At 40.0% G+C, this 15,732-nt stretch overlaps 1 protein-coding gene across 1 annotated transcript in view; it reads left to right on the forward strand.

Moving 5' to 3' along the window:
* LOC122798817 overlaps positions 1-15,732 on the forward strand; it is a 3,666,270-nt gene that overhangs the window by 3,559,029 nt on the left and 91,509 nt on the right. The window contains exon 23 of the mRNA XM_044067940.1: positions 2,977-3,352. Within this exon, the coding sequence (XP_043923875.1) occupies positions 2,977-3,336 (360 nt within the window). The 3' untranslated portion in view covers positions 3,337-3,352. The remainder of the gene's footprint in view (positions 1-2,976; positions 3,353-15,732) is intronic.

The raw sequence follows: 15,732 nt of genomic DNA on the forward strand, positions 1-15,732 counted from the left end.
CTCCTTTCCCTGGGTAAATTGTCGGTTATGTGAGGAGTCATTTAAATGAAGATTTGGTGTTGTCGTCTCGGTCTTTTTGTATTCGGGTAAGTGGTTTTTCGGTCTTTTCAAGTAGACCCTTGGGATACATACCTGTCTCTCTAGCAGGTCCTATTTATATCACAGTCAAGGTTTAAGTCTTTAGAACAGGTAACTCTGGTAATGTTTGTTTTGCAGATACACAAGACGTCCACCAGAGTGGGGTCTGACAATGCTTTGTATGCCATTCATAGAGCTCCCCTCAACAGCTTGTAGGAGACAGAATACAGAGATAGGGCTTTGAGGCAGTCTGCATAGGACATGTTACTTATGCCCTGTATTCTTTTAGTGAGGAACCTCTGTGGACGTTCCAGTTGTTGGATATGCCTGGTTAGGTGTTACCCAAGGGGGCATTGTTTGTACTCAATGATAGATCTGATGAATGCCGAATATGGTGGAACAATGACTTCCTTGGACCTAGATGTCATACCTTTGTTTATAAGTTGCACAACACAGAATGATTTCCTCACTACGGTAGACACATGATGGTCAAAAGCTCGATTACTGCCTGTGTGTGTGTCAACAAGTCCCTGACTATTGGGTCAACTCTAAGGGGTGTGTTGTCAATATGATAGTTACCAGGGGTGGATGACTTCCCAAAGGATATTGTTATGCATTACTTGGCATTTAGTTTTAGTCCAGGGCTCTGACACCAGTTGTTTGTCTGTATCAGCCCCTCCTGGAGAATATTTGTGTCAGTGGGGATTCAGTGACAGCACCTAATTTGCAATCACCTACAAATTTAGTCATCCAGAGGCCATTGACATTGGCCTTGACTTCAGAGAAGTAAATGCCAAAAAGGAGTTGTCCCAGGACTAATATCTGAGGGACATTGCTTGTGACAGGCCTGTTTATACAGGTGGACTCCCCAATTCTAATTTTGTGGGTCCTGTCTGTGCGACAGCTGGCTAATCACTTGATAACTTAAGGGTTTATACCAAACCGCTTGATTTTGTCAACTTTGCCTGGGTGGGGTATTGTGTTAAATGCCATGGCCAGGTCATGGTAGGCAATGTGAACCATTTTGCCCTTATCCATTGCTTTGGTGACCTTCTCAAAGAAATCCACCAGGTTGAGCAGACATGACCTGCAGTTGACAAAACCAAACTGGGTTGGGTTCAGTATCTGGTTTCCCATATCATTACTGATCATTTCCATGGTAATTCTTTCCATGGCTTTGCAAATGAGACTAGTGAGACTTACGAGTCTGTAGTATCCAGGGTCTGTAGATTGTCCACCTTTGTGCAGAGGGATTCCTGTTGCTGTTCTCCATTCATGATGCATGAAGCCTGTTTGGAGGCTGCAGTTAGAATAGTAATTCCAGAGGCCCTGATAGGTCATGTTTCATGCTATTTAGAAGGCATCCTTGGATATTGTCTGGGCCTATTAATGCAGTGTTCTTGGCCTTAAAGAGAGTATTGAGGACCCATTTCCCAGTGATAGAAGGGAGAGTTATATTTGATGGTATTACATGAGGGAAGGTTGAGGGGGAGCAAAGGTTAAAGTTGGAGCTGAATTTGTCTGCCAGTAGGTTTGCTACATATTTTGGCTCAGTGTAGGTGGCTCCATTTACAATGAGCTCTGCAGATAACTGTGTATTGCCTTTGAGGTTGCAGATCTTTGAGATGTCTGATTGTTGCAAGAAGCAAGATGTCATAGCTAAAGAATGTGTTGTGGTTCTTCTTACCTAGGACGCCAAACGTACCCATAATTTGGCTTTATCCTGCTCAGTGCTGCACCTTCTAATTTTTGCCATGATTTTCTTCCTTCTGTTTTACAGCCTATTGATGTTGTGATTCCAACAGGGTGGCTTATTTTTAGAGTTAATGCTTCTTCCTGGTGGGTATTGTTGCCTCAGTGCAGATATTAACATGCATGTGTAGGGTTTCCTTAAGTAATTCTGCATAGGCAGCAGTGTTCTCAGGGTTTATGGGGGTTTGAAATTTTGCCAGGTTATCACTTAATAGTAAGAAGTTAGCCTTATTGTACATTCTGAATATTCCAGAGTTAGCTGGAGTTCCAGATTTTATTTTTACTTCAAAGGAGACCATTTTTGTGGTCTGATGTTACCAGAGAAGATACTACCCTAGGAGATGTGCAGCACTCTCCCATAGTAATGAGGACCAGGTCCAGTATATTTGCAACCCTGGTTGGTGTACTGACGGTCAGTTCGAGGGAGTTTGTGTTTTCAAAATCCAGGAATCTCTGTGCCTCTACATGTGGTGTCATACATGATTCCCAGTTAATAGTGAGGTAATTACACTCTCCCATGTATATGGTATTAGGTTGGATGGTGGGTGTTTCCAATACGTTTACATGTGTCGTATGGGTTTTCTGGGTTATAGAGGGAGAGCTATAGTTTGAAAGGAAGTGGTATTGGATTTTGCCTATGTGATTTGAACGTGTAGAAGCTCAAGTGCTTTGTTCTGTTTGACCAGCCTTGAAGTATATTTATTTTTGACGTAAAATAAAGACACCTCCACTTTTAGTCCCTATCTGTGTAGTAGCTGGTCTAAATTTGTAGAAGGCCTTATAAACCTTGCAATGTCAGTGTGTTCTCTGTGGCTTTAAACCATGTCTCAGTGACCACACAGATATCAGCATTCTCTAGGATGAAGAGGGCTTCTAGGGAGTGGAGTTTTTTTTTTTTTTTGTTTAGATGTGTAAAATAGCAAGTTTTACTTTCTTTTATACTGTTCTCATAATTTTGTTGTAACTGATTAGTTTGTAAGCATTAAACTCAAAATAAAGAAATAAAATAAACGGCAAATTATTAACCTTATGCAACTGTTTTGAACAGTAATGACAATATGTAAATGAATGCCAAGGCATACATGTAATGCATTACTGTCTATTTCATTTTAGTTTTGTTTTGCTTTTGTTGTTTGTTTTTTTTAGATGTCTGCTCATCCCAAGAGGCAAGATAAGTTTTCACCTGCAGAGAATAAAATTTTGCTGAATGCTGTTCGATGTCATTACAGAGAAATGTTTGGAAGAACTGTTAATCAAGAAGATAAAAACCGTATTTGGCAGACTGTGGTAAACAATGTGAATACAGCTGGGGGCCCAGAACGAACTATTAAGGCCTGTCGGAGAAGGGTATCTGATATGATATATAAAGCCAAAAAAAAGGCAAAAACCATTGAGGCTGTCAGAGAAAATGCTGGGTCATCAGCAATGACCCTAAATGACACTGAAAAATTTCTTCTTTCACTTGGGAGTCATAAGGATGAAGATTCCAGTAGAGATTGCATTTGAAGTGCCTCCAAAAGAGGTATGCAAGCCTGTCTGAAAAGTACATGGCATAATATTTAAAGTAATTGTAGAAGCTTCCTGTAGATAAATTAATTGTCGTAGGCAGTATAGCAGACAGATTCTTGACACACAGTTCAGATATGAACATCTCAGGTATGTATGTAATGTCTGTATTTCAGTACTGTGAACCTGTGCAATAACAGAATTAACATACTTAATACTAAGTATATTTCAAGTCCCTTACATGATGCAGGGACATACTGGCATACCCCTATAGGTGGATTAAATATTAATTAGGTTTATATATAATAAAATATGTATGCAGATAATACTTAAAGCTTGTTTTTACCTTTAAGGCACTAGTGTGGGGCATGAAAGTAAATCCACATCAGCATTCACTAGCATTGATGATGCATGTACTGTCTATGAAGGTGAGGCAGAACTACTAACACCTTTCACAGTCAGTAATATAGATGTATCCTAAGCACCACAGGAAACACACAGGCTACACTGTGAATACAGATTGTGAGCACCCTCACTGCTGTACCTCCAACTGCATAGGCCAGGCCTAGTAACCTGAGTGACACACAAATTTGTGAACAAACAGCATTCAGTAAGTCCAGCAGGGAGGAGTTAGAAGGCAAAAATCAGTCAGGGCATGACACCCCTACAATGGCACATAGAAAGCTTCAAAGGGGTCAACCTTTGGACACTGGTGCCAAAGACAATCTTGGCTTTCAAAGATGTTGGAGACTCTCACAGGGCATGCTGCTTTTGCAGAACCAAGGAGTGCATGCGCGGACAAAGTACATGTTTCTACCAGAATTTAGTGGCCAGTACTGAAATATTTGCATGCAGCCTGGACACATTACAATATGGCTTTGAAAAGCATCATGCTGAAATTAATCTACAACAAATGCCTGAGTCCCAGACACTCAGACTTCCAGCTTGCAGCCAAGGAGTTAAGTGTCTTGTAATTTGTTTGTGCTATCACTCATGCTCGATCTGGAACAATGAGTTCAGCCAAGGTGTGACAGCCTTGCAGAGAGAGTGGAGCTGTCACACCTTCGACAAAAACATTCAGGTTTAAGTAAGGTAAGGGCGGTAGCTGTGGGGAGGTAGTGGGAGTGTAGCTTAGGTTGTCTAGATAGTGATCAGGAGTGGAATTTAAGTTTAGGGAGCTGAGGGGAATTTTATGGTTAAGGAGTAAGACAGGATAGTGGGAGTGTAACTTAGGTCTTTGTATAGTGATCAGGAGTGGAATTTAAGTTTAGGGAGCTGGAGGGAAGTTTTAGGGTTAGGGAGTAGGTGGGGGGAGAGTGGGAGCATATCTTATGTCTTTTACATAGTGATCAGGAGTGGAATTTAAGTTTAGGGAGCTACGGAGACGTTTTAGGGTTAGGGAGTAGGATAGGAGAGTTGGATGGGAGCAAAGCTTAGGTCTTTTATATAGTGATCAGGAGTGGAATTTAAGTTTAGGGAGCTATAGGGAAGTTTTAGGGTTGGGGAGTAGGAGGGGAGAATGGGAGCGTAGCTGAGGTCTTTTACATAGTGAACAGGAGTGGAATTTATGTTTAGGGAGCTGGAGGGAAGTTTTAGGGTTAGGGAGTAGGAGGGGAGTTTAAGTCGGGGAGTGGAAAGGAAGTTTTAGGTTTAGGGAGTGATCAGAGAGTTTTAAATTCAGGAAGGGAGTGGAGTTTTAGGTTTCAGGCTTGAATGTGGACTTTAAGGATAGGGAGGGGAAATGGAGTTTTAGGTTTAGGGAGGAGCAGTTGAGAACTTTGGGTCTAGGGAGTGGGATTGGTGTTTTAGAGTTGGGGTTAGGGAGTAAGGATTTAGTTTAAAGTTATGGAGTAGGTCAGAGATTTAGGGTTAGAATTAGAGCTCTGGTAGTGCTACACATTTCACTAGGATCAGGCAGTGGGATGGCTGTGTAATTAAGTATGGTTGAGCTAGTGAGAGTTATGGCATTTGTCATTTAAAGAATAAGTGATAGTCAGCAAGTATTTGCAAGCTACTATGACATAGGCATTTGTAGTTGAGCCACTGAAATGGTGGCTAGTATAAGTGGTACTCGGCAGTCCATTTCTGTTCTCTACTTGCAATGAAGAGTAACACACATGCCATCTAAGACCTTTTTCCCAGTGGTGGCACATGTGACACAGAGTTTCAGAAGGATGTGATTATCCCAAACAAGGCACACAGACTTAACAAAAATCTACTTTAGTTGTACAGACTTAAAAAAAAAACATCTTAATGGAAAGAATAAAAAAACCCAACTAGCAATTCTTCAGTACACTTTCATAATAGTCTAAAAAAATTCATGACATGACAATGTTACACACACAGCAGTTAGAAGTATAGCCTAATAGTTTATCCCACCATACTACAACAAATAATTTATATTCATTTAATTATTTAAACCATTATAAAAAGTATCATAGCCATGTTTTTCTGTAGTAAAGCATGTGATACATTAATAAATAAAACAGTATTTCTACATCTATGCAAATGAAAAAAGCATCAAATTAACACGCAGTTATGTTTATTTTCAAAATGAAAGGAAAAGGGCTTTCTGTGGCTTATTGAGTATGTCCCTTAACTGTTCAAGAATACGTTCTCTTACTGAGCTTTTAATCTGACCTATGTAATGTAGATCACAGAAACATCTTAGACAATATATCGCAGGTGTCACATAACAATCAACGCATCCCATCAGAACACATTTCTATCCATGTATAATATGATAAGATGTTAAATCAATGTTGGAACACACACTACAATCCATAAGTGTAATGCTATCTTTTCCAACAACTCAGTATGAAGTAACCTGTCTATCGAACTTGGTGAATTCTTTCTTATAAGAAACTTTTAACTTACAGTGTAACTTATTTCCTAAAATATCATCAGATTAGTTTCCTTAATATACATATAATTCCCTCCACATAGGGAGCATAATATGTCACAAAATAAAGATCATTACTAATTCTGTTCTACTGTACCATATTTTTATATTATTATTATAGCTAAGTTTTAAGTTAGGTCTCTTTCTGTTATGAACCTTACCTCTAGGGATAGATAAACATTCCCTTCCTAATAACCCCTATTTTTATACACTGCACTATGCTGTCTTGCTCTTTTAAAGTCTAATTGTTCAGAACATAAGTGACTACCCTTAAAAAAATCGCCATACAGTAACGACTTAATCAAATTAGGGGCAAGTGAACTAGTTGCGTGTAGAAATGAATTAGTGGCTGTTTTGTTATATTAATCTTATTATTCTGTATATACATCCTCATATCTAAGTAATTAATAGAACTCTAATCTCTACTAAAAGTAAATGTAACACCAAATCTATTTCTCTGACTCTTATAATTTTTTTTAAATCTTGATCAGCCTCCTTTACTACAAAAAAGTGCTCCTCTATGTATCTGTTATAAAAAAACTACATATGCACAACATGCGCATCTCTATACAAAATCTCCTACTCAAACCTTCCCATAAGCAGGAGTTTTGCTCCCATAGTTGTATCACAAACCCGTCTAAAGTATCCTCCATTAAAATAAATATAATTATTATACAAATAAAATTCAAGAAGTCATAAGGCTTCTTTCTGCATTTGGATATCCTGTAAATAATAGCTTTACAGCACTGAGTCCTATTTTATCCTTATTGGAAGAATGCAAAAGAAAATCCCGTTGCCAGTTCACATTCTGCATCTGCAAAAACTGAAAAGAATCCCCTACATAGACATTCAGTTATTTTACTATAAGTTGTAATAAGAAATCCAAAACAATCCCCATCCTTTCCATAGGTCCCCCACTTCGGAAAGAATAGTTCCCCTTGGCAGGGTGTGAAAATGTTTATGCACTTTTGAGAGAGCACACAGACTTGTGGCCATAACAGTCACATCTGGACATCCAGCTGCTAATGTTACTGATAGTCCACAGGTAAGGTAGTTGTTCCACATCATAACTTATTCCCAGCCTCAGAATCCAGAGCACTGTCCACATAATGTAAACATGTGAAGGAGAGATCTAAGACATCACAGGTGCAATTTAGCAGTGCTGCTTCCAGGAACATAGGCAAGAGTTGAGATTCTCATCACCATGGTCAATCCTGTAAACAGTGACACCATTTCCCCTGTGTCTGTGAGCACCTAGCCTGTGTGTATACTGACTCCTGTACAGATGATGACTGTTGTGCCTAATGCATTTGTTTTATAGTCGCTCTAGAATCTGTGGCATGTGGAGCAGTAGGTTGAGGTTGTGAGTTGTAGTTCTAGTGGTACAAGGTTTGATTTCCTCAGCTTTCATTTGCCTGCTGGGTGTCCTTGAGCAAGTCACTTAACCAGACATTGCTGAAGACCCCTGAAAAGATTTTGTGTTCAGTGGGCCTATGTGATAATAAATGGGTATTGTTAGTGTTATTATTATTATCATTATTATTATTGTTGTTGTTGTTATTATTATTATGGTCCTGACTAATGTCTGATACCTCACGCTGTCATGGTAAGAATGCTGTAGATATTGTAGATTTCTTCTGTGTAGAACACATTTGTCATACAGAAAACATTACTGTGTCTCTGGGTGTGCATAATGTCTCCTGTGTATATCCTGATGCCAGTACGTGTGATAAGTGTTGTAAATATTACACGCATTGGGTTTTATATTACTTAAAACTGTCTGGTGCTGTCAACTCTGGTGCATAAAGGGATAAGGCCCTTAGCTGCCAGGGTAGAATGAGAATGCCTATCCTGGGGAGAGTGTGAGACAGAGAAGGACATATGCAGCCCAGTCCCTCAGAGAAGAAGCAGTATTGCAGTACGCATCCTGGAGGCAGGCTTTCAGTTCACCAAGCTACCCCCTGGTGGTAGGTTTCCTTAATGAATGTATGACAGTTCACAGAGGGAAGGTGCTGTGGGTTGACACAGGTAGCTTATCTTTTTGACCAAGTGTTGTGGATAGACCATACAAAAGCTGTCATTACTGGGAAGCCGGCAAGGGCACAATCAACCCTCATGACTGCTAGTATGGTGGCCTGTCCTGATGGCTACCACTGCATAACATACTAGGGTAATTACCTGATACAGGGGAATGAATGGACAGCATCTAACTGATGGAGAATTGATGGTTGGTAGGCATGGGAGCAAAATGTACCTAGAAAAAAAATGTAGTGATGCTACTAGAAATCTGGGCATATATAGCACAGTGTAGTACAGGACTTTATACTCAACCATCGACCTACAGGTCAGAATGCAGACAGGACAGGTGTTCTTTTGGTAACACTTCTCAACTCATAGTTGTTGGAATCAACTTGCTAAATCACATAGATTAATAGATTCATAGAATGTTACTAGGCTAAGGACCAGGGGGGGCCTTTCTAAGCCTAGTCAAGTTTTCTCAAAAGAATAATGATATCCTGCATCCAAAAAGTACATTGCGGGCCAGGCATTTAGTAGCTACCTCTGTACATAAGGGACATGGGTGCCAGGTCCGGTGTAAATTTCCTATTCTCCATCCCCTCATCTAGGTTACACTTAAACTGGGTAATAGACAAACTCACCTTCACATGGATGGGAAGCCTGTTCCATAAGAGGGGCAGTATCTGGGACACATATCTGTCTCTCCAGCATGTTCTTTTTAAGTCACAGATAAAATTAAGGTCCCTAGACCTTGTATTTCTTACTATTTGACTTATGAATATGATGTAGGAGATTCATAAGTGACTATAAGCCAGGCGGAGATCACCCCTCAGCAATCTATAGGAGACTGAGTAGAGAGAAAGGGTTTTAAGGTGCTCTGCAAGAGGCAAGATTGTTACGCCTTATATTTTTTTTGTAAGGAACCACTGAGATCACTCCTTCTTCTGCAAATGCCTGGATAGGTGCATATCCAAGGGAGCATTGTACTCCAGGATTTGTCTGATAAGGGCAGAGTACAGTGGGATAATGACCTCCTTGGACCTGGATGTCATGCCCTTACTTATAAGTTGCACAACATAAAAGGACTTCCTTACCGCTGTGGCCACATGGTGGTGAAAGGTAAGGCTACTGTTTATGTGCGTACCCAGATCTCTAACCACTGAGTCGACTCTTAGTGGTGTATTATCAACAACGTAATTATTCTGGATAGTTAACTCCATAGAGGGTGCAATCATGCATTTCTTAGAATTGGGTTTAAGTTCTTGGCTTTGGCACAATTTTTTAGTCAGGGATAGACCTTCTTGAAGAATGCAGGTATATGCAGAGAAGTCAATGATAACCCCCAGCTTGCAAACATCTGAAAATGTAGTCAGCCATAAACCTTTCATTGCATTTACTGCTGCACAGGTTAAAACAGCACTGTCCAAGGCAAAGAATACAGCTTATACGGGACCTGACAATTTCCCTGGTTGTGTTTTACATGAACTACAGAGTGAACTAGCACCACACCTATGTGCCCTGTTTAATCACAGTCTCAGCTCAGGCTTTGTTCCTACCGAATGGCATACTGCTACAGTCATCTCTCTCCACAAAGGAGGAGCAACTACAGACCCTGGGAACTATCGCCCCATTAGCCTGATGAGTCTGATATGCAAATCTGTGGAATTAATCATCATGGACCTAATAAACAAGGATATAGGGAATCTCCAAACTTTGGATCTCACACAGTTTGGTTTTGTGAAGGGTAGGTTATGCCTGTTCAACATGGTCGATTTCTTTGAGTCAGTCACCAGAGCTGTGGATGAAGGCAAGGTGGTTCATACAACCTACCTTGATTTGACCAAGGCCTTTGATACCATTCCCCACTCAGGAATCATAAAAAAACTCACTAAGCTAGGCATCAACCCCTATATCACTAGGTGGGTTGCAAACTGGCTCACAGATAGAACCCACATTGTGAAAGTAGCTGACTCCAAGTCAGACTGCCAACCAGTCACAAGCGGAGTCCCACAGGGTTCGGTCCTGGGTCCTCTTCTGTTTGGTATCTACTTCTTTGAAGTCCAGGCCAACATGAAGGGACTCTGGGTAACATAGTTCACAGAAGATTGCAAGTTGAGAGCTGTTATTAACTCCCCAAGTGATGTTGATATCCTGCAGAAAGGCCTCACTGAGACCAACGACTGGTGTCAGAACCATGACCTTAAGCTCAGTGCCAAAAAATGTGTCGTCATCCCCTTTGGGAAAAACTCAGTTCCCATGAATTACCACACTGATGGTAGTCCACTGAACACAGAAGGCATTATAAGAAATCTCGGAACACAGGTTGACAGCAACCTCTGTTTTGACCACCACATTGCAACTGTGGTCAGAAAGTCCTTCTATGTGGCATATCTCATTACTAAAGGGTTTTGCATCCAGGAAGAAAGAGGTCATTGTCTCCCTCTACTCTTCCCTCATTAGGCCAGTCATCGAGTACAGTGCCCCATTTGACATGCAACTCACTAGACACCTGCAACAACTGGAGAGGCCGCAAAAGTACCTCACAACGATGATCCTAGGCCTTAAACACTTGTCCTATATGGACAGACTCAAAAAACTCCAACTATTCTGTTTCATATCGCCTACTTAGAAGCAATCTCTGCTTGACTTACAAAGCCATGTCTGACCCAGCTCTGTTAGAAATGCTACATCTAAAGAAATCCCAATCCCTCCGATCCATACATTCCAGAGACCTCAACTTCATTATCACAATCAACAGAACATGCTGGAGGGACAGGTTCTTAACCCAGAGACTGCCCATACTATGGAATAGACTTCCCATGTATGTTAAACAAAGTTTCTCACTGGCCCTCTTCAAGAGAAATCTTGATGAGTGGGTGGGAAATAGAAAATTCACACTGGGGATCACTCCAGTGACTATAATCGAAGGGAGGCACTGGGAACTAATGTTGGGTGGCATGATGCCAGGGTAATCCTATGGCCTAGGCTTATAAAGGCTCCAGGCTCATTAGCCTAGTACACACCTATGAACCTATTTATTTCCATTTCAGAGAAATAGATGCCAAAAAGGAGCGGGTCCAGTGCAGAGTCCTGGGGGACTTTGCTAGTGACTGACCTCTTGGTGGAGGTGGCTTCACCTATTTTGACTTCCTAGGTCCTATCAGTGAGCCATCAGGTGATAACAAAGTTTATACCTAAATTACTGAGCTTGTCATTAAATGCCTGAGTGGGGTATTGTATCAAAAGCCATGGTCAGGTTGAGGTAAGTTTTGTGCACAATCTTAACTTCATCCAGTGTTTTAGTGACCCTGTCAGAAAAGTCCACCAGATTTAATAGGCATGACCTTCCTTTAACAAAGCTGAACTGTGATGGGTCCAGCATTTGCAGGCACCTATGTCCTTATTTATCATGTCCATATGAGGCTGGTAAGACATATGGACCTGTAGTTATCCAGATCAGTGATTGGACCTTTTTTGTACTGAGGAGTGACTTTAGCCATCTTCCATTTCTTGAGCACAACCCCTGACTGAAGGCTCCAGTTGCAAAGTGATTCATGTGGACCAGAGAGGTCATTAAAACATCTTGGGATGTTATTGGTGCCCATTAATGCAGAGATTTTGGCCTTGGAAAATGCATTGATGACCTGTTCCCTAGTAATGTATGCAGGAGATTGTTGTATGCCTTATTTCCTTTGGACTATCGGAGGGGGGAGGACTGGGGGGAGATATTTAAGCTGAACCTGTCAGCCAAACGTTTGGCAATGGCTTCCATTTCATTGTGGGTGATGCCATCTACAATAAGTTCTGCACATTGTTGTGTATTTCCCCAGAGGTTTTGGACATAGCTAAAGATAACTTTGTGGTTGTTCTTTGCCTGTGATGCTATTTTTATTTCTTCAAATTTAGCTTTTTAAGTATTAATTAACCCTTATGGCTGTCTGTTTAGTGTGACCTAATCTGTTAAGTAGACAGCTTAATGGGTTAAGGGCAAGACAAAGGAGCAGCTGTGACAAAGAGTAAATCTGGAATATCCCCCTTTGAATTTTTATCCCTGGAATAATAATTTATCCTTTATCATGGCTAACTATGCTTGACGCGGTGGTGCAGCGGTAGAGTTGTTGCCTCACAGCAAGAGGTTCTCCCGTTCGATTCTCGGCTTGGGTTGGGAGTGCCTTCTGTGTGGAGTCTGCATGTCCTCCCCGCGGTCGAGTGGGTGTTCGAAAGACAACCATTGAATGGGCATGCCTTCATTGAAGGTTGGGCATTGGGCTGGCAACTCGACACCATAAAAAGCAACTGTCAATCATTAGCGGACCGGAGTTCTGCTGTGGTGACCCCTAACCGGGAAAAGCCGAAAGACAAACAACAACAACATGGTTTAACTGCAAAATGGTTTGCCATGGTTTCATGGTCTCTGTAATATAATCGATTAGTGTAGGGTGCATCTTATACATCTTTAAGCACTCTTTTATCCATGACTGTGGAATACTGTCTAATGCTTTTTTGTAGTTTTTTTGTAGTCTGTCCATGGCATACTTAATTTCTTCCCTTTTTTTACAGTTCTCCTTGATGACTTTAACAACAAATGATACTTTGTTCCATTTGACTTTCTTTTGTTACCCTTTTGTTCTATTTCCATGACTGAGTTTTCTTCTAAATTACTATAAACTCTATCGGCATCAATTCAAGTGTATAGTCTGTACATCGTTGGAAGGCAAGTTATTGGTCTATAGTTTTTAGAATAGCTTGCAGGTTTGATCTTAAGTAGGAGTATTGTTTTTCCTGTTGTTAACCAGACAGGTGTCAGTTAAGGGTCCGCATATAAATAGTTCTTAGTAATGGTTAAATTGTTTTGTAAAGATGTTAATGCTTTTAGTCAGAAGTTAGATACTGCATCTAGGCCTGAAGTTTTCCAATTAGGAGCTTTTTTTAACTTTGTTTCAATTTCTCTGGTCATTACTTCATCCCATTTCATATCCTGTACTTTTGAACTTCTTATTTTTTCTTTTACTTCTTCTATCCATTCAGAATCTTTGTTATGTTTCACATGATCTTCATAGATATTTCTCCAAAATGTATCTATTTCTTCTTTTTTTGGTGGTGTTTCAGCTCCTTTTACCTTGTTTCCCAATTTTTGCTAAAACATTTTTGGGTCATGAATAATTTGCTTATTTTGTAATTTTCCTTTATATTGATCTGCATATCTTCTAAGATTTTAGTTTATTATTTGTGATAGTGCACGACAGATCCCGGTCTGTCCTGAAACTGCAATTTTCTTTTATCATGTCAGGTTTACCTTCAAAATGTTGATTGCACATCATTGACACCACTTATGTGAACTCTGAACTCTGACTGCTGAAAATGTCAAACACTGATATTCCTAACTGCAAAATCTCACCCCCCCCTTATGACCCATGTTAGCAGTTGTTTTAGGTGTGAAAAGGTCAGAAATGTTAACTTATTTTTTTTCGGCAAGCTGAAAAGTTGGCAGTACGGTTTTCATGTAAATTGGTCGACAATGTGCATATTTCAACTATGTGCGATCAACATTTTGATGGTAAATCATCACGTCTATCTTTTTGAGTATTTTTGTTGTCTTAATTGGCTTTTAGTTTTCTCTATTTGATACTTCCATTATGGCATTCAATTTCTCCCCTTCCTTTCCCTTACTACCCTGTGCTTTTTGGCAAGACTTTATCTGTTATTAATTTAGCTGCACAGTAATACATCCTATTTACTTCTGTTATATTGCATGAATCTCTGTGGACAGTCATAATTACTGTGTTCATTTGTTTTATGAAACTTCTAACTTTTGGGGTTTTATTGACTTTCTGTAGTATATTTCTTTCATTAATCTTGCTGTGTCTGTCCATCTCTATTAAATTAAGCAAATCTCCTAGTTCATTTTCTTCTAAACTGAGAGCCATTCTTTGTTCACCATTTCCTGTGGGCATTTTATAGAAAGTTGCAGAGCATCGTCCAGTGCCACATCCTCTTCAGTTTCATCCTGTGTCATCCGTTGCTGTTTCATATGGGAACTCACTGAATCAACAATGTTGACTGTCAGAGTTGCCACAGTTTCATGTTTCTTCTCTTGCTGTGCAACTATAACTGAACATTTGGACTGGTTTCCTATGGAAGGCTCCAAAGTATGTTCATATGGCAGCTGATAGATGTTTCCTGCTCCACTGGTTTCTCCTTAATTTGGGGACCCATTGCTCTATCCTGCTGTGATATTATCTGAGTTAAATTTTCTACATTAAATCCTTCACTTTGCAGGTAATCCATAACTTCAGTTTCTATTTCTTTAACTTCTTCAGTAATAATCTTCTTTTCTACTTTTCCTCTTTGTTTTCTTATTTTTTTATTGCAACATTTTCCATGTCTGGAAGCCTTTGCCTGTATTTCTCTTCAAATATCTTTGGTGCTGTTCTTTTTGTATTAATTAGTTTTGCTTTCTCCTTTGCATAGATATTGAACTATATAAAATCTCTTTTCCTTTCCCATTTCCATATTTATTCTTCAGATGTTTCCTGCTTCTCCTTTTTCTCCTTACCTTGGGGACTCATTTCTCATCATGCAGTGATATAACCTGTGTTAGACTTTCTACACTAAATCCTTCATTTCACAAGTATTCCATAACTTCATCTTCTATTTTTTTTAACTTCTACTTTACTAATCTTCTGTTCTATGTTCCCTCTTTGTGAACTTATATTTTTATTGTGAAATTTTCCATATCTGGATGACTTTGCCTGTATTTCTCTTCAAATATCTTTGGGAATCCCTTTGTGTTGATTCATTTGGCTTTCTCCTTTGCATAAATATTGCACCATATCTGGCAGTCATGTTTTAATTTCTCTAAGACTTTTAGGTTTCTAATACCATGACAGGAATGGACCCCATTCCTAAGTCAAAGTACGATTAAAGTTCATGAGATTAGTATTGTTTCAAGATGTCAGCCAAAAGTGCTCTTCGCAGCACCCACAATGTGTCCAGTAATGACTCCTTCTGCAATTCGTATGGGGTTACATGTACTGGTAACATATCTAAATATGATTGTAGATTCTTTTTTATAAGATCTGTTGCTCCTACTACTATTGGAGCTGTCTGGGTATTTTTCTTCCACATTTCTCTTGATGTTCTTCATCTCACATTGCTGCAGTCCTTACACTTGGGTAGTCCGCTGTCCTCGGTCGGCCCGAATATCAAAGTATAAGGCTGACGTCGGTCAAGGCGCATTTGACTGACATCAGGACGTCAGAGTACAAATGCGCATGACCGACGTCATATCCTCAGTCTTTTTTGCCGCATGGTCCGATGCAGAAGCAGCGTTGCAAGTGCCGGTTGGCGTTCTGAAATTGTTCGATTTCGGAGTTTCAGACCGAGTCAAAGTTGGCTAAGTACCCGTTAGAATATTTTAGTTTTTTCTTGCCTCAGTGGTTTACCGGATGTCAGAAAAGTGAATAATTGTATTT

Source organism: Protopterus annectens, chromosome 3.part1 (genome assembly GCF_019279795.1).
Source record: "Protopterus annectens isolate FY-2018-M chromosome 3.part1, PAN1.0, whole genome shotgun sequence".
NCBI lineage: Eukaryota > Metazoa > Chordata > Ceratodontiformes > Protopteridae > Protopterus > Protopterus annectens.